Below are 18,831 nucleotides of genomic sequence, written 5' to 3'. Positions count from 1 at the left end.
GGGCTGGAGGGAAGGAAGAAGGGGGGAAGAAGGGAAGGAAACGAGGGTGTAGTAGATGGAGACGGAGTGCAGGAGGAAGACACGCGAGTTGGGAAAGTAGAGAGTAGAGTGAGTAAGAATGGAGTGGAGGAGAGAAAGGACGAGAGGAGAGGGTAAAGGAGAAACATTTGTGTTCAGTTTGGCTTAATACACTTAAATGGCTTAGCCCGATACGCAACCTCAGGTGACTATACCCACGTATTAGTACGTGGTAATAGTATTATAGACTACATACTAGTCTCTCAAGCAAGTTTCGAACAGGTTGAGAACTTTCAAGTAATGGGGTGCTGTGTGGTTTCCGGGCTGTATGGCCGTGTTCTAGCAGCATTCTCTCCTGACGTTTCGCCTTCATCTGTGGCTGGCATCTTGAGAGGATCTGATAGTAGGAATGGAAAGCAAATGGAGTATATATACTGTGAGGTCAAAAGGTGAGGCCATCTGAATAGAGTAGCCTGGCATGTGAGTCACAAAGAAGTCTGTAGCATGTGTGTAACAATGAAGATAGCAAAGGTCAGTAGGTGAATGCATCTGAATAGAAGTATCCTGGTCTTTGTTTCCTTTGATTGCTATTGTCTATAGTTGTCCTGTGTTTGTGTGGAGCTGATTAGTCACTGTCTTGATTCTAGAGTTTTTCAACACTGGCAGCCAAATTCTGTTCATTTTTATGGTTTCTTCCTTCCTGTTGAAATTGTCCATGTGCTTGTGAATTTCAGTGGCTTCTCTGTGTAGTCTGACGAAGTGGTTGTCAGAGTGGTCCAGAATTTCTGGGTTTTCAAATAATATTTTGTGTCCAGGTTGGTTTATTATGTGTTCTGCTTTGCTGATTTTTCTGGCTGAAATGTGTGGTTTTATTGTGTGGTTTTATTGTGTCTAGGTTGGTTTTATTAAATTTAGTCCATTGCAGGAATTATGATTAAGCTGGTGCTCCTATATTATAAATTAAATAATATGTCAACAAGTGCAGTTAGTGACTCAATCTTTTCTGTGTTGTTAAAGACACTAGCTTCCCACAGTTTGGTTACCATTTGCAAAAAAAAAGGATTTTTAATTAACAATTTCAGATTTCAGTGAGATGGGGAACAATGCCAACGAGAAGATAAGCAGACTTATTTAATGATACTGCCATTAAAGCCCCTCAGTGATGTCTTCACTGAATTAAAAAGAGAATACAGAAGTAACTTTCTGGAATTACTTCAATCTCTGAAATGGAACCCTTATTTAATAATCAAAACAAGAATAAAGCTATTATATGACATTATTTAAAACAAAATTTCTGTTAGAAGTATCATTGGCAATTTCAGAATGGCACAACCTCAAAGACAAATTGTATGACATAATTTGTTGACATATGTAGTACTTCCAAATCTTCAAAACAAAAGGTGTTACATAAGTGGAAAGTCCTTGTCATTATTACTAATTGAGTGATGTTATTACAGTAATGTAGATAAAATTTAAAAACATATGGTATATTATGCAGAACAGGTTTTTTAAATTCATCCTATGCTCCATATTAGTTGTTTTAACATTTAGAAAGATTAGTAATCTGGAAGAATTCCCAACTATTGTTCCAGACAGCAGTTAGATATTTGGGTGGATCATGTAAAAACACCGAAAAGGCTGAGAGAGCATGTGAAATGTTTGTTTGAAGTGATATTACATCAGTGGAGTAGACATCTGTACTTTTTGATGTGGTTTAAAAAGTTTTATAGTATTGTACTGGAATTTTAAATGGTTTTTTCACTGTATTAATTCTGTTTCTTTTTTCTGAACAAACACACATTTTTTTCATTTATGCAGTTCAGTGTTGTTTGTGTGTGTGTTTGTGTGTATAATGGCACACATTTTTTTTAAAAAATTAAGTTTTAGACTACATTCAAAGGAAATGCGAGTGCTTGCAACTTCCTTGTGTTGGCATTGTCTTTGGCTTTTGCTGCAAATAGACTGGTAGAAATCATGTATCTATCACATATCACTGAAATCCAAATCTCCATTACAAAACAAACCTTAGATTGTTGCTTCATAATTGTGAATGTAAGGCCCGAAATTAAAGGCATTTGTTTAATTAAACTAATTTATTGACTCTCTGTGGCTTCCAACCTGAGTGCTGTACCTCAGCTCCTTAACATGAAACTGAACCATGCATGATGAAAAGTTATCTATAAAATGGTATCTTCTGACTCTGTAAAGTCGTTTGACTGCACAAATATGGACCTACCTACTGCCAAGCTTTTCTCCTTATCCATTATGGTCAGTGCTGTGTCCTCTGACTCCAAGGCTTTAGGCAGAAATCTTTCATATTCCTGTTATATTCTTGACACGCTTTCACAATGTTGCTGAAGGTTGATACTGGCACCTTCTTTCATTTTATCTAGCTATCTGTGATATTTTTAACCTGTACTGCTTGCAAGCATCTCAAGGATCTCCTCCTCTCTACCTTATCATTACAGCAATCCTGAGTAAACTAGATTGAAAGAATGTAGCTAGCCCAAGGTCATCAAGTGAGCTTCGTGGCTAACAGGGCTTGAATCCAGCTCTATTCAGACAGTCTAACCAACACAGCAGCTATTATACCTTATACATGTAAAGCACGTTTTCTACCACTGAAGTATGACTGTAATATGCTGTTAATAGTACACATACCTTGCCATATATCAAATGAATATATTCTGATATATTAATTTGATATATTACAAGGTATGTGTACTGTTAACAGCATATTAATAGCCCTGTATTGTCTACTCGGTCACTAGCTCTCCCAAATCTCAGATGTTTCCCAGTCCTGCTATCCAAGACCATTTAAAACAGATATGCTAGAAACTAAACCTGAGATTTAAATCGATAAATCACATTATTTACTTCTGACTCCATCCAGTTTCTAGGGCAGAATGCAGATATACCAGGAGTCTTAGTCTAAATCTGTATGTTAGTCCCTGCTTAAAAAAAAAATCTGTTTCTAGGTAGTGATTAAAATTAAAGATGCTTTTTATTATCTTGTATAAGTAAAAAGGAGCTGTTCCTCCATGATGGTGATGATTAATATTGTAAAGCTTAGCAATGAAGACAGAATTGATTGTACAAAGAAAAAATTCAGGTATGACACCTCTAAACAGAATTTGGGTTGGATCTGCTTGAAAACACTTCAGAAGGAGCTGTCAGACCAAATCTTTCCCCACCTTCCCTTACCCAAGCACCTTGCTGTTTGTCCAAAGGGACCTGTCTGAGGGTAGGGAGAACCTCACAAAGTGCAGTTAGCACTTCTGCTAGTCACTGGCATTAGCAGAGGAGGAGGGGATTGACCATTCTTCCTTGTTGCTGCAGCTCTTGCTTTCCTAGTTCACTTTGGCCGTTTCCGCACGGCCTCCATGTCGCCTCCACGCTGGCAAGAATTCCGCCGGCGTGGAGACGAAGGCCGCTCGCATGCATGCATGCGAGCGGCCGCAGCAGAGGCCGGCAAACGGCAGGCGGCTCCGCACGGAGCCGCCTCTTCTCCCTGGCCCGTCCCACTCACCTTGTCCCCGTCGTGCCTGCTGGCCGTCGAAGCCCATACGCTGCCCGACCTCCAGGGGTCGGAGGACAGCGATGGGCGGGGCTTCGACGGCCAGCAGGCGACGACAGGGACAAGGTGAGTGGACGAACCAGCGAGCTAGCGTGTTCCCGGCGGCGCGGTTCGCACCGCGCCGCCGGGAAGACGCTTTCCCCCCAACAACAACCCTTTAAAGGGTTGTTGTTTAGGGCGGCCTGACGCCGCCCTGGGGGGAAGGAAGCGCAGTCAGGTCGGCGCTGCTGCCGCCTGTGCGAACGGCGGCCTGGGGGCGGCGTTTTTACCGCCCCCAGGCCGTCGTTTTTGGCCCATGCGGAAAGGGCCTTTGCTTGTGAGATTCTGTCGACATACAGCTGGCTCTTTAGGAAACAGGAAGGTGGGGAGGTATCCCCTCTTCTAGCTTCTTCCACAAGTTTTTCTACTGGACCCGACCCAATGTTTTGTTTGGTAATGATTAAACAATTGTAGATATAATAAGATTGATGTTTGCTTTGTTTTCAGCGCCAAAGGGAATTCTCCATCTCTCTCCTGATGTTTATCAAGAGATGGAAGCCAGCCGCAACAAAGCATCCCCTGGTACCACTGTAAACTATATATCATCCAAGGAAATGAGCCAAACTTCTAGTTGTTTCTTCAGCATATCTCCTGCCACTAATAGTACAGCTACAATTGCCAGGGAACTACTCATGAATGGAACGTCCCCAACTGCTGAAGCAATAGGTCTAAAAGGAATGTCACTTATTTCCCCTTGTTCTACAGTGCAACCTTCAAAACAGTTGGAATATTTGGCAAGAATCCAAGGCTTTCAGGTATGTGTAGGTTTGCAATAAAAAACATTGTGCAGTCAGTGTAGTTGGAATTGTAACATTACTGTATTTTTATTGTAGTTCCCAAAAGAGACCCCTGCTTGTCATTTCTATTACCCAGCAGAGTTCCAAAACCAGGGTTCTGTTTGTGCAGGTCACTCATGTGCTTAATTTTAACAGTGTGGAAGGTAACAAATGAAGTAGACTTAAATAATAATAATAATGCTGTATATTATCTTAATCAAAGGCTGGAAATGGATGAAGATTTGCATCTACACTTACGCTTTTGCCTTGGTTAAACAGTTTTGTGTTGTTTCAGAAGTCTGTACAGGCAGGGCTGTAGCAGGAAAGAGGAGTATGCAACTTTTCAACCATTTTTAACTTTTTAAAACTTTGTCAATTTCCAATGATAGATTACTATAATTGAGATATGATCATTAACCTATCAGGATTTCATGACAAGTGCAGCACATATCATTGTTATAGGAAAAATTTAAAAATCTTTAATAAAAGCTGAACAGTAGATCCTCGATAATTTTAGATACTCAAGTTCACTGTTTATGAGTATATCTACACTAGCAGACTGGTCTGGCCTCAGGCTAATTTCTATATTTCTTTGTGTTAGATTTCTTTGTTCAATTTTGAATATGTAATAAATGTTAAATTAGTTTTTTCTATGCTTTAGTCAGTAGAAATACTTTTTAATATATTTAAAATTGTATTTATTATTACATTTTAATTTTACCCTACGATGGACAGGGTTATTTTTAATAATAAGATGGTCAAAAATATTTGTCATTTGAGAAGCTTTCTTTGAAAATACAACATAAAATATATATTTGTCTCTTTTTGTGGGATTTAAGAGTTAAGATGGCAAATCTTCAGTAACAGGAAATGTAAATTATAAGGGAGTAACAGAAGTGAGAAGTTTGAGATGTATTGAACTTCAAGTGCATGACAGTGCAATCCTAAGGAGGGGTAGTTGGGCCACAGCTGGGGATGGTGCAGTCACAGTGCAGCCATTATTCCTCCAAAGAGGTTTGCTCTGTGGACAGCAAGCCAAAAGTGACATTGCCCCTTTCCCCATGAAAGTGGCCTATGCAGCTCAATGGGCTGTGCCACTGATTTTACTGGCGTAAGTCTGCACCGGCAAATGGGGAGTTCCAGGTCAAAAGTGCTCAGGAAGCCAACTGAAGCTGGCCCCACCCCTGGGAATTCTTCTTTGGTACCAGCACAGGCTCCTGCAGCAGAGGTGCACTGGTGCCATGGTGACACTGGAACCCAGGCTGTCCATCACCAACATAAGTGCCCCTGTATATGCACCCCTTATGCCAAGCAAATGGCATTTACGCTGGCACTGGGGTATTCTGTCTGTCTGGAGTTATTCTGTCTCCCGAGCAGTTTTGCCCCTCTCCCTCAAGATTGTAGTTCGAATGTATCATGGTGTTTCACATACAGTATTTGAATCTTTATTTTCTACTGTGAGAGCTTTGTCATGGCAGTCTCTGGTTTATTTCTTAAATGTAAGTTTCTTTTACACAGTGTTTCTTTACTTGGAAGAGTCAGGAATATTAACGTACTTCCCCATTTTCTTTGTTAAACTGGCCTGGGATCACTTATTTCACCAGAGCTTTCTCCCATTTAAACTCTTAGGAATCATTCTCTAAACCTTAAAGCTATTTTCCTTGTGTAACTGGTTGTGGATCCTGTCCTGATTAGAAAACCCAAAATGTGTTCCTTTTGACTACCGAGGAGAAATCTCCACTAATCAGCTTATAGTGAACACTGCTGTTTTCAACCTCTGTTTGCTTCTCTCCCAACTTCAGTTCATGTACATAATCTCTGTGCAGTCCCACATTAGCCATGCAAATAGCTTCTTGCAGGCTTCTAGAATTATCCACTCCAGAGCGCTCCCCATTCACTTGGCATGGAGTAAGTAGATCTACTCCTTCCCTCATTTTCTTTCCACTGCTTCAGTTAGAGAATGTGTTTTAGCAGTCTTCTGAGTTTGTTCTTTCTGAGGTGATTTTTTGAGGTGTTTTTGGTGAGCTTCTCCAGATCCCCTGAAATCTTGCATCCACGTTCTTTGTCATTGATTCAAAGAGCACAGCTCTCTTTAAGAAATGTCTCAAATGAGGGACAAAAATGGTGAAGAATGAAGAGCATTCTGATAGTTTCTTTTGCCTTGGTGAGAGACATATTCGATCGACTATAGAGCATGTTCTCTCCTCCCTTCCAGGGTGAGATAAGAACAAGCTGCAAGGTTCAAAGCTTTCCTCTGGGGAAAATCAGTGCTGACTTTCTCAACAGAATTGGGCAAAGGTCACATGTTACATCGGTAGCTTTGGTAATGCTCCTCCAATTACTCCAATTATTATTTCAGAGGCTCAAAACCCCCAGCAAAGAAGAGCCGGAAGAAGTCAAAACTGAAGCAGGCTCATAATAAGGTGTCATCCACTAAGAAATGGAGAAGTTCATCGCCCCCAGAGAGACCAGTCGCAGAATCTCCATGGTGGTGTCCATGTGAAAGCTTTACCTATATCGTCTCCCAATCAGCAACTAGTGTTTTTTCAGCCTGGCATTCAAGCTGCTCCTTATTACAACACTGGGAGGGCATATCTAGATCGTCTTGACCTCCTATTCCAGAACGTCGGCCTCAACTATATTAACCTCAGCGCCAATCTTAATTGCCGGATCTGATCAGGCATTCTCTGACTCCAGTGTTTTCAATTGGTGAGGCACAGTCTGTCACCTTCGCTGATGATGTTGTCAATGTGCTTCCCTTGGCATCATATGACTCTCAGCATCAGCAGTTAGAGGAGTGATCTACTGATCATGGCCAGGCTACCAACATTACCATCCATCTCCTTCCAAACAGGAGAGGGCTTTGACAGCATCATCCAAGTTGAAGAGTTCCCAACCAGCTCCAAAGGCCATTCGAGGTTAACATCATCAGCCATTGTTTGATCTTTCCATGTCAGAAACTGACCATCTTCATTCTGAGGAGGAATAACTCATTACCCTCTCCTGAAGAGCCAGTGGACAATTCATTGCCCATTTCTCCAATCAGCTGATCTCAAGCGCTTCAATAATTAATGAGAATTGCAAATGGCTTGAATTTGGACTATGAATATCTGATCCTTCTGATGCTGACCCAGTGATGGATATTTTATATTCTAGGGTCAATATGCCTGTATCCCTCCCTGTTGTTAAACATTTTCTAAAGATGGCTCATGGCAGCTCCTTCTTATTCTTCAACAAAGAAGTTGCAGAACTTGTGTAGACTAAAGCCTGATGATTGCCCTTTTCTATTTCACCACCCTCAGGCAGACTCTATTATCATGGACTCTCTCTGTCCCGATATTGGAGAAGCACTCATTCCTCTACTGTTAACAGAGAAGGTCATAAATTGGGCACTTTAGGAAGAAAAACGTATTCTTTGTCTTCTCTTGGTTTTCATATTGCCAATTTCCTGGGAATCATGAGTAGATATCAGGCCTTTCCATGGGACAAGATTTCTCAGTAGGTGGACCTTCTTTCCTGATGACCAAAAGAAACTGGCCACTGTTATCCACATGGAGGGATTTAGATTAGGAAAGCTCAGTCTCTCAAATCATGTAGCTAACACGTGTACCAGAACCATGGGCTCTTCTATAGTGTTATGTGGGCACTCGTGGTTTCATGCCTCCACTGTGCCTATGACACATGAGCGAGGGTGGAGGACCTGTCCTTTGAGGGCAACATGTTATTCAGTGAACAGACTAACACAGTTCTTATTCATTTAAGGAAGAACATGTATACAGGTCAGTTCCTGGGTATAACCCCATAGGCGCTACAACCTTTTAAACAAAGGTATTTTCAAAAACAGGAATTCCACCTCCAGATATATTATAGATAGCAGATCACCTCTTATACCAGTTAGTTACAATATAGACAGCCTTATCAACAGTCCTCCAAACAGCCTAGGAAGTTTTCCAAGCCTCAAAAAGGAAAGAGGAGTTTCCACCTATTTTCCCCACTGGCTTCTGAACCCAGGTTCCTGGGAGAGGTGACACAGCTCTGTAGTGGCAAGAGCTGTGGTCCTGGGGAAAGGAGAATCAATAAGGTGGTGCAATCCCCTTCTCATTCTGAGGCCTGGGAAGACCTAGCAAAATGGTAGAGGTCAAACTACTGGAGTTGGAGACAGGAACCTGACACCGTTTGCTGAAGGAAGAGTTTTCACGCATACAAGGGCTTAAATCAATATACAGTCACAGATCATCTTGATAATAGGAAGACAAAAATGGAAATGTTGCCCCAATCTAGCCAACTTGCCAGGAAGAACTGTATATGCTGAGTGTCTCCATTAAACTGCATGCAAGAGGTTCACACAAATCCTGCTGAGGGCAAATTCAGTCCTCATAGTTTCCATTTTTTTCTGTCTCTTTTCTTTTAAATCTTGTCACATATGCTCAGGTTAAAAAAAATCAGTGCTTTACTTTTATGCAGCAAAAACATAATTCATTAGTACTTTCCCCTTCAAGTTAGTTTCTTTCTTAGCTGTAGTATACAATTACTGTGTGCTGATTGTTGCAGCATTCTTCTGCTAAATGTTCCCCCGGCATTTCTCAGGTTGGCTTGAAAAATAGAATCGTTGTTCCCCTTAACCCAGGTTGTTGCTTATTATGCTTGATTCTACATGAACTTCAGTAGATATTTTCTCTAATTTCCCCTCATCCAATTCGCCTCAATGTATCAAGAAACTGGTGTTTTTGGCTTTCTACCCACAGCCCTTTTGTTTAGGTCAGTTTAATACCTTGGCTGCCTGGGTTTTTTGGAATGAGTGTGAAGCTCTGTATTGGATCACTGAGCACCAGGCAGAGTGTTAAACAGAATCTCTGTGGGAAATGGCTTAGTGGGCTGTCAAGTGCCTATCACAGGTCTCTTCACCATTTCACCACAGAAAGCGCTTTCTGTTCAAGGTCTTAAAAGACTTTTTCTTTACAGGTTAGTTATACCATGTAGGTTTACTGGTTATAAAAATGTCACTTTTAACATGCAAGCACTTCAGTGAATTCCACTGAATGGATGTTTAAAAAGTGTTACGGAACAATAATTCCTAATTGTTTCTTATAAATGTATCTGTGTCTTTCATTGGTGATTGTTTGATCTCCAGCAGTCTATTTAAAATTTTTAAAAATACTAAAAGACTCCCAGGCTTTATCTTTATCTATAAACTCAAAATACCACTGACTGATTCACTGACTGACTTGTCAACAGAACTCAAAAACCACCGAAGCCACACACATGTGAAATTTGGCACACCTGTTCCTTACGTATTCCAGGTGCTCACTAAGAAAGGATTTCCCAAAATATTCACTTTCACTTGATTTATTACCTATTTACTGTTTTAACTGCTCATCTCTGGCCATCTGCGCGAACATTCTAAGGGCAAACCAACCGCTCAGTCCACAGACATGCTGCATGAACATTCTAAGGGTGACAGTTCAACACCACCAGCTTCATGTCCTTCACCAACTGCACTCTACCACCGCCCTCCACAACGCACGTGAACCTATTTGAAAACAAACCCATCAGTCCACAGACAGGCTGTGAAGAAATATGCTGCATGTCACCCTGAAGTTAACAGACAGGCTGTATAAAAGTACTCCTCCACCCACCCTCACATTAACAACACCGCTACAGCCAAATACTATCAAAACAGATTGCAAGCCACACTATCACCTTGGACTACTAAACATTTGTCGGGTTTTGCATATGGACATCAGATTGATTACTGTGGAGACAAGTTTATTGCTTTTGGCCTCTGATCACCCTGTGCTTGGTGTCGTGCTCTGAAGTGGCGGGATGAGTCCCCAGGAATGTGCTCCAGTGGCAGTACAGTCCAGCTCCCTGCCCTTCAACCCTACCCTGAACCTCTTCACAGCCTTCTCACTCATCAGCATCCAATTGCAGAACACTTCCTTTCTGCATCCCGAAAATACAAAGTCTGCTTCCACATGACGTCTTTTGGAGCCCACCAGGTGAACGAGAGCAATAACACATTGCATTGTAAAAAGACAACTACAGGAAGCTGCTGCAAAATATGCGAAACCCATCAGTCCACAGACAGGCTGTGAGGAAATATGCTGCATGTCATCCCCAAGTGCACAAACAGGCTGTAAAGAAGTATGTTGAATGTCACCCCGATATTCATAGAGAGCAAGTGATGAAGTATGTGTAGCAAAGCTCGGGTGCCCTGCTAGTTACTGTAATAAAGGGAGGGGGAGGGGGGAATGTATTCATTTTATTGGAGAATCTCCAGTTAGATAACATACCCTTAAAATGTCCGATCGTTTAATTTACATTGTTCTGAATTCATTTCATATATAAAGCGCACATGTGTTACAAACCCTAAACATTTCAGAACCGTTGAGATCACTATATAAAATAAAGCATATTAAATTGTTCATGGGCCTCTGTTATTAAAACAGCGTTGCTGTGCTTTTATCCTGTTCAAATTAATGAAACCAAGTACTTAACAAAAAGCTGAAGTATCTGAATAAAGCATTCCTACAGTTTAAGTTTGGGTAAACTCTGAGGGTTTGGGGGTTTTTTTAGCCACTTGCTTGGAGAATAGCTATTAAATAAAATCAGCTGCGCATAAAATTAGGGTAGCTATTTTTAATGATTACATACCATTTAGATCATTGTTTTGTAACATACAGAAATTATTTAAAAAGGACAATATAATGAAATATTCCAGAGATTTTGTTTACATTCATTCCACATATGTATTTTTAAAACATTCTAGCTGCCTCTCAGAATGATCTAGGCAGTTAATATGGCCTTATCTGTTCTTTATTAGGCAGAGCTTTAACTAGAATTAGCTGGACTGTCCCTAAGTTGGCTATAGACAATATCAAGACAAGATCAAGATCTAGACAGTATCAAGATCAAAGTACCAGAACAGTTGATGATTCAGATGATTAAACAGCCATATTCCTGGGAGAGTTTTCAGCACAGTTGCAGTGAACTTCAGTTCTGTTTTAAAAGTAAGATTGTCAAGGCTAGGAAATATTTTTGGTTTGGCTCCTCCCCCCCTCCCAAAAGTGAATCATCTACCTCTGAAGATGTTGTTGTTGTTGTTGTTAATTCAGTCAATCAATATTTATTTCAATACAAAATCAGCTCCAGAAATAAAAAGATAGTAGGAAAAATAAAATATGATTATCAGTGATAATAATAATGATTAAATGGTAAGATTAAATCAGAAGAGTGGGTTTGAGCATAACAGAATAACGTTGGCTGTATAGTACGAACTTTACTCTCAATCTGCCACTTTTATGACCCACTCAAGGCAGAATTTGGCAACTTGGGTCATTATCTCTCACAAAGAATCTGTAAGCAGAAAAGTTGGCAATTGACAACCCCCAGCCCAACCACCTCAGTCTTAGATGGATTCATCTTCAGTCGACTCTGTTTCCACCATCTCACCATAACTTTGTCAGTGTGCTGACAAATAAAATAAGGAGTAGACTGAATGTTGTTCTTGGCCTATTGCTTTCTTTTGAGTCACTGGCCCCAGTTGCACTGCCAGTGCTTGAGGGTCTTGTCTCAGTTGCTGTGGTGGAGAACCAGGTATGTGTACTGAGTAAAACGGCCCTAATGTAGTGCTGTTCCGCATGTGTGCAGGGTGGGGAGTTAATTTTAGTACAGTTTATTTACTGCAGAATTTGATATCTGAAGTTTAGCAGGTAGAAAGCTAATCTGACAGCATTTTTGCAAGATACAGTCATTTACAGGAGAGTAGAAGTTAACATTCACAGATTTCACGGGAAATGCTTATTTTCCCATTTAGATAAGGTCACCCCCATGTAAATAGACAATGCACAACAGATGCACAACAAGCAAGGGTTCAATACCTCCCTTCCATCACTGAATGTGTAAGGAGAATAATTTCATCTACTGAATTTCATTCTGTTGTGCAGTTATTAAATAAATTTGCCACCTTTTTCTAGTCCAGGCAACAGTCTTTCCTGTATGTCCTATCGTACAGTTTTCATAGCAAGATATGTCATTCAGCCCCCCCCCCAAATTTCCCTTCCCATTTGAGCATCAGGAATTCCTAAAGTTGCTTGTGCAATAAGAGACAGACCGTTAAGATATAATTTCTGCTTTCTGCTCTGCCATAGTGCTGATTGGATGATTTCAAGCCAATCACACACACAACACACTCAGCCTTGATAGTTGTGGAGTTAAAATTAAGAGAGAACCAATTTATGGCAGCTCCGTAGAGTTTTTGAGATGAAGAATAAAGCACAGGTGGTTTGTCATTACCTTCCTTTGCAAGGGGCTCCTTGGAGGTCTCCCAAACAAGTACCAACCCTGCTTAGCTACCAAGATCTGATGAGATCGGGCTATACAGTACCATTCCACATCATAAAAACATAAGAGACTATCAAGTAATAATTTATTTATTTTCATCTGGAAAGAACATTACAATGAATGCTATATGTTATATAGCCTGCCATTTACTAATGTCCTAGATTTAGAAACATTCTGAATATAAAATGTGTGGATTTCTATTCTCTTATTTGAATCTGAGACTAAATCCATATGTGCATAGTGTAACATGGTAGCTTTTGGAAAGGCAGCTGTGTGCACTTAACTCTACATATCCAGCTGTTTGTAAGAACTGGATGCCATGTTGCTGTAGTCATTTTCACACTGTCATTGCAACCAAGTTTACAAATTCATGTAAGAAATCAACTTCACAGAAAAGGCATGCAGAACTACTTCCATGTGTTTACAAAGTTTCCATATTATAGTGTTCGTGTGTTTCAAGTAATCTTTGTTCATGTCATTGTAAGGCATGTACGTGTTGCTGATAATTGCCTCATTGTGTTTAATGTCACGTGTGAAGGAGGAACTGAGGATCAGTAAACTTGCGCACCATTTCATTCTAGGGCAGGACAAGATTCACAGCCTCACAGTCATCTTCAAAACCTTATTTTTGCATGTAATCAAAATTCAGTTGCTAAAAAGTGTACTTTGTGTATCTTTTAGTTACATTCTTATGCTTTACTAGCGGGGCCCGGCCACGCGTTGCTGTGGCAGTTGTCCTCTCATCACAGTCCGCAACCCACACAGATGTCCATCCAGGTCCAATGATCCCCAGCGTAGCCTTTTGGGGTGGTCAAATGGAATCCCTCTTTCCCTTTTCAATGCACATCGTTATATGGTGCTGTCTTGTCTTTTTAGTATAAGGTAACCCTTTCCATTCCACAACGGAACTGTCCAGAGTGTGAATTCCTCTGTTCATGAGGCTGGTTGACACGCACAGTCCTGGCTTGGGTAAGGCAGAACTGGGGCAAGCAGGCTCTCCCAGTCAGGCAGCAGAGGCAGGGTAGTGAGGCGCTCAAATCGAGGCCAGCTCCCTGGGTTCTTAAAGGGTCACATGCAAAAGAAGCAGAGCCAGTAGTGTTGGTTCGCCCCCACCCCGCAGATTTTCTTAGAAGAAAAAGGCAAACTCCAGCTCGCTTGTAGTAAAAGAGAGCTGTGGCGAACATGGGTGAGGACGTGGGTAAGTGGTGGTTGGATGTGAGGGAGGGCAGAGTGAGGTGTGTGAGGATGATCTGGGTGTGTATTGTGTGGTAGCAGTGGGTGAGGCACAGAGAGTGAAAGTTACCTGCATTTGAAGGGGGGGACCCCACCTGACGTCTCACATGGCAAAGTGTGTATGTGTTTCACCCCCATTTAAATGGGGGTATTACCTAACAGTATTACCTATTTACTGTTTTCACTGCTCATCTCTAGCCATCTGTGCAAACATTCTAAGGGCATACCAACCCCTCAGGCCACAGACATGCTGCACTAACATTCTAAGGGTGACAGTTAAACACAGCCAGCTTCATGGCCTGGTGCACCAGGAAAAAGACGTTTTACCTGGCTCAGGTATGGACTTTCAGTGATTTGAAGGTTCAATTACCTGCTCGCAACAGGGAGGGACGTCCTGTGAAAATTTGGGGGCGATCTGTCCAGCAGCTTCTGAAGGAGACCATCAGGGACAAACACACGTTTAGATTTTTATATAGAGAGATAATAGTCATGTGTATCTTAGGAACGATTACATGAGAGCCAGTTGTCCTCTCCTTAAGTAGACTCCTCCAGCACAAATGGTATACATTGACAAATATTCAGCTGGTAACGGTAGTCTAATTACAAGCTGAATAAGGAAAAACTAAATAATGTTCATGGGTTGGATCTAGTTCAAAAATCCAAGTTGCACTAGAGGTGTTGCACAAACTGAAATACAAGGAAAATACCACAGTAGCTGCTTGTGCCAAGTCAGGCTTATTTTATCCCACTTGTATTTCCCTTTGCGCAAGATATTGTGGAACCAGTTTCTAGGCACTATGATATATAGGGAGGGAAATTCTAGGTGTTGCACAAGATCTTACATAAACAGAACTGTGCTAGGTCCTTTCGTGTTTCTGCTTGGACATCACTGGATTGAAGCCCATGTATTTGCAATCTGGTTCACATTTCTCAGATCACTACTTACCTTTTATACTACTATGGTATTAGAGAGTGATAGCGTCAGCAAGTTTACAATTTTACATTAGAGAAATTGCAGACTAATAATTTCTTCATACATAAATCAGGATTTTGAGTGCTAATAGACATTATCATTTCAGTAAAATAACAGGTTCATTCTCCTGTCCCCAGGTAGAATATGCTATTCATTATGCTGGTTATGAAACTAACCTTTGTGTGTTTGCATGTGCATATTGTTATATGTTGGTTTGACTGCATACTGAAAAGTAAGCATTAGTTCCTTGTACAGCATCTAACTGGATGACCAACTTCCTGAGTTAAAAGGATTTAGAATTACTGATTTTATCCACCGTCTGACTTGGACAATCCAATCTGAGCAGGAGGGGGATCCCCATCTGGAGCCAGCGTACCCCTGCACCAGTGGAAATGTCCTTTCTGCCATCGCAAGAGGCAAATGCGCTGGCAAAGAGGCAACCTACCGAGCAACCAGTCACAACGAGGCTCCTCAGTGCCTGATGTAGAACATCCTCCCTGGCCCAGGCTTGCCGGATCACAATGGTGCCCCAGCGTGACTGGGGGGTATTACAGGGTCAGAGCCAACCTTAGTCAGCTTCCAAAGCCCTATTAACCCCTGTGCTCTGGCAGAGCTGCCAACAGAGCCTCATCATGATTTTTGTGGTTTATCTCTATTCCCCACTATGGAGGATCTTGGCCGTTCTTTTAAAAAAACTTTTGGGGCTTCCCACACCACGGGAAAACCCTTTGGAGAGAGTGGGGCAGTGCTGGAGCAGCGCTGTTCCTGCCTGCCTGTTCTGGACTGGGCTGTAAATCTTTTTTCCTTGAATGTTCAGAATAAGACACTGTTGAATAAAGTTGCAATAAAAACTTACTGTTGTATTTTATCATCTTTACCCTAAGAGAATTAAACACAATTAAGAATGAATTTGAGATCCAGCTACACGAATATTCAGCAAAACTGTTCGTCTAACTTTAAAAGGTGCATGAATGGATGCTATTTACCAGTCAAGATACAGTAGCTTCATGCAGAATACAGCACAAATTGGTGCCACTGACTCCTGAAACCCAAAGTATTGTAAAGGGAACAATTAGCATAACTTTCCTAAGTTATTGAGTAATCTGTAAGACATACACAAATATTTCTGTAGAATTTAGGGATTGGGTTGGTATATTCTGCTGGAATGTATGTTTAGTAAACTCTGGTTTTGTGGTGAACTAATCCTATGTTTTGTATTTTCGAAGGCTGTCATGGCCAGAATCAGTTGGCTGTTGTGGGTTTTCCAGGCTGTATGGTCATGACCTGATAGTTTTTGCTCCTAATGTTTTGCCCACATATATGCCTGGCAACTTCAGAGGCATGTCATGGTAAGATGTGGCACAAAGAGAAATACATCTTACTGTGACATGCCTCTGAAGATGCCAGCCATAGACACAGTTAGAACAAAACCTTAGAACCTTAGGAGCAAAACCAACCAGTCCATTGGCCACAACAGCCAATGCTACTTTTGATGCATCTTCCCGTTCAAAGCTCAAAAGGCCTTTGCACAGGCATCCTGGGTGGAACAGGGACAGAAGAACACAGTCTGAAGCACACGTCTGTGTAGGGATACAGTAGTATTGAAATATCATACTGAACAGTGAGCTAGTGAGAAGAGACTGTGTTGCTTCGTCAATTAAAAATGGGAGGACAGACAAAGCTTAATTGTTAAAAGAGGGCAAATGTCTTGTAGGTTTATTTTGGCATAATCAAGTGATAATTCATTCCAGAATTGTGAAGCAATGGCCCACTTCGCTCTTACATTTTTTGCTGCTGAAATACAAGCCCACATTGGCCACAAGGCAACAGAGTTAAGCATATTCCAGTGCACAACTGTGCCCCCTTAGTTTCTGTGTTACTCTTCTTGCCATTTTTCTTTTCTTACTCACTGCATATTAGCATAGCAGAAACATAGAACAGCCGAAATTACACAAAGACAAAACTGGGGAATGAGGTCTGTTCCGCACATTTAAAACATGCCTGGATTTTCATAGAATTTCACAACAGCTTTTGATGGCCAATTAATATATACATCCACAGCATGACTAGCACTCCAGACGCAAACTTTTATTTGTCCTTGTAGTTAGCTGTTTCTGAGAAGTGGCACCCATGTACTGAAAACTGGCCTGAAGACTTTGGGAACTGATCTTTGCATGTGGCTTATCATGCAAAGAGGTGACAAAGCCGAGACATAATACCTCCAAGTGTACAGTTGTGGACATCTAGCAAAAGATTTTAAGAGGTTCACCTGTACATTGGAGGAAGCTTGGTAGGAAGTTATACAGTTGACACAGTAATCTGGTGTATCAGAACAGCAAAATGCCTTGTGATATCATTAGTTCATCTTCTATCTTTTGTGCAGTTCCATATTGGGACTACACTTGAGCAGGCCTGCTACAAAAAGATTTGCTCCATAGTGAAATATCATTTCCCTAGAGCAGTGGAGACACATTTTCTTGCTAAAACAGTCATGTTCTCCCAAGTGAGGGGGTACCTTCTTTCCCTCAGTTCCTTCCTTGCAACTGATGAGGTTTAATCCTCCATTCAGCTTGTATTTCATTTGTTCTAATTATTAGCCTTACCTGTGAGATAAACTTCTTCCTGGCCAGCGTTTCAGGCATTTATTCTTTAAAAAAAAGGAGAGACAGACAAATACTTGATAGTTTTGCCACAATTTGATCTCCAAATCAGCTACCCCTTCGGAACAATCTTCAAAACCTCCTTCATTGGTGTCAGTTTCAGCTGCAACTTGTTCTGAGCTACAATGTCACTGGTCCCAATTTTCCATTCCCTTGGTTCTGAGATGGCTCTTGGAACTGCCAGCCAGAAAGACCAAATCCAAGACCAAATGCAGAGAAAAGTTTGTTTCTAGGTTCCAGCTTAAGAACCTGTGCCCAACACTAAGATCTTCCCTGAGCTTCCAAAAATTCCTTCAATGTACTTGACTTTTCCTGCTCATTCTTTTTCTGAGGGTGAAATTACATTGGATCCACTGGTGTCAATGGATCTAAGGTTAGCACATTCAGATCCAACTGTGACAATTTTGTGGCCCCAGCATTTCCATCCGTACCCTGTCAACTTTGTTCGTATTATATGTCACCATCTTACCTGCTGGAATGAAGTAAATGTGCCTGACCTGTTCTTTGCAAGGATCTTGCTTCTTAGGAACTGCCTCATCAGATCCTACTGCCTGCTTCCATTTGGTTCTGACTAGACTTCACAACGTTGAATCACCTGTGGAGTCTGAGGGAGAACATGGAAATAGTTCTTGGTTCTGAGCATAGCTCTGAGGTATCTTCTGATGAATGCGTGGAAGACTGTACATCTGTCTCACAAAATGAAGATCTGCTTTTGTATTGTGCCGGTGTCTGTGCCACCGCTTCCATGCCACTTGGGCCCTGCAGTGGCAAATCCCTGCACCAGTATGGAAGGGGGCATTGCTGGAGGTGGAGCAGACACCCAGGAAGGCTAAAAAAGGAGAATATAAAGCCTTCCTCTTGTGCAGCCTCTTAGCACCATCATTCAGAGGTTTGCTGCTTCTGTATATGGAAGTCTCTTTATTCACTGTGGCCTGTAGCCATTGATGGGCGTCTCATCAGTCTTTAAAAGGATAACCTGTGGATGCATGATCTTCACAGTAGATCATTCTAGAAAACCTGCTTGAGGTGATTTACAGGCAAAACAAAAAAACCACCAAGTGCCGCCCCCCCAAAAAAGTTTAAAAATTAATATAATATTAGAAGAAAGGAACAGCCATAGTGTAATATCTACCACCTTCAGTGAGGCCTATTCCCAGGTAAGTATGTATATATTTGCAGTCCCAACAGTGCTATTCCATGCAGTTTCTTCAG

At 41.4% G+C, this 18,831-nt stretch overlaps 1 protein-coding gene across 7 annotated transcripts in view; it reads left to right on the top strand.

The window, feature by feature from the left end:
• The window catches only part of STAU2 (staufen double-stranded RNA binding protein 2), a 180,720-nt gene that overhangs the window by 68,881 nt on the left and 93,008 nt on the right, over positions 1-18,831 (top strand). For 4 of the 7 annotated variants that reach the window (XM_048507529.1, XM_048507526.1, XM_048507528.1 and 1 more), the window contains exon 12: positions 4,082-4,389. In XM_048507529.1, coding sequence (XP_048363486.1) covers positions 4,082-4,389 — 308 coding nt within the window. Of the gene's footprint in view, positions 1-4,081; positions 4,390-6,769; positions 9,665-18,831 lie in introns of those variants that run through there. The other 3 variants (XM_048507533.1, XM_048507531.1, XM_048507530.1) reach the window with 2 other exon arrangements.

This window comes from Sphaerodactylus townsendi, linkage group LG09 (genome assembly GCF_021028975.2).
Source record: "Sphaerodactylus townsendi isolate TG3544 linkage group LG09, MPM_Stown_v2.3, whole genome shotgun sequence".
Taxonomy (NCBI): domain Eukaryota; kingdom Metazoa; phylum Chordata; class Lepidosauria; order Squamata; family Sphaerodactylidae; genus Sphaerodactylus; species Sphaerodactylus townsendi.
The sequence above is the reverse complement of the archived record's forward strand: the minus strand, read 5'-3'. Positions and strand labels throughout refer to the sequence as shown.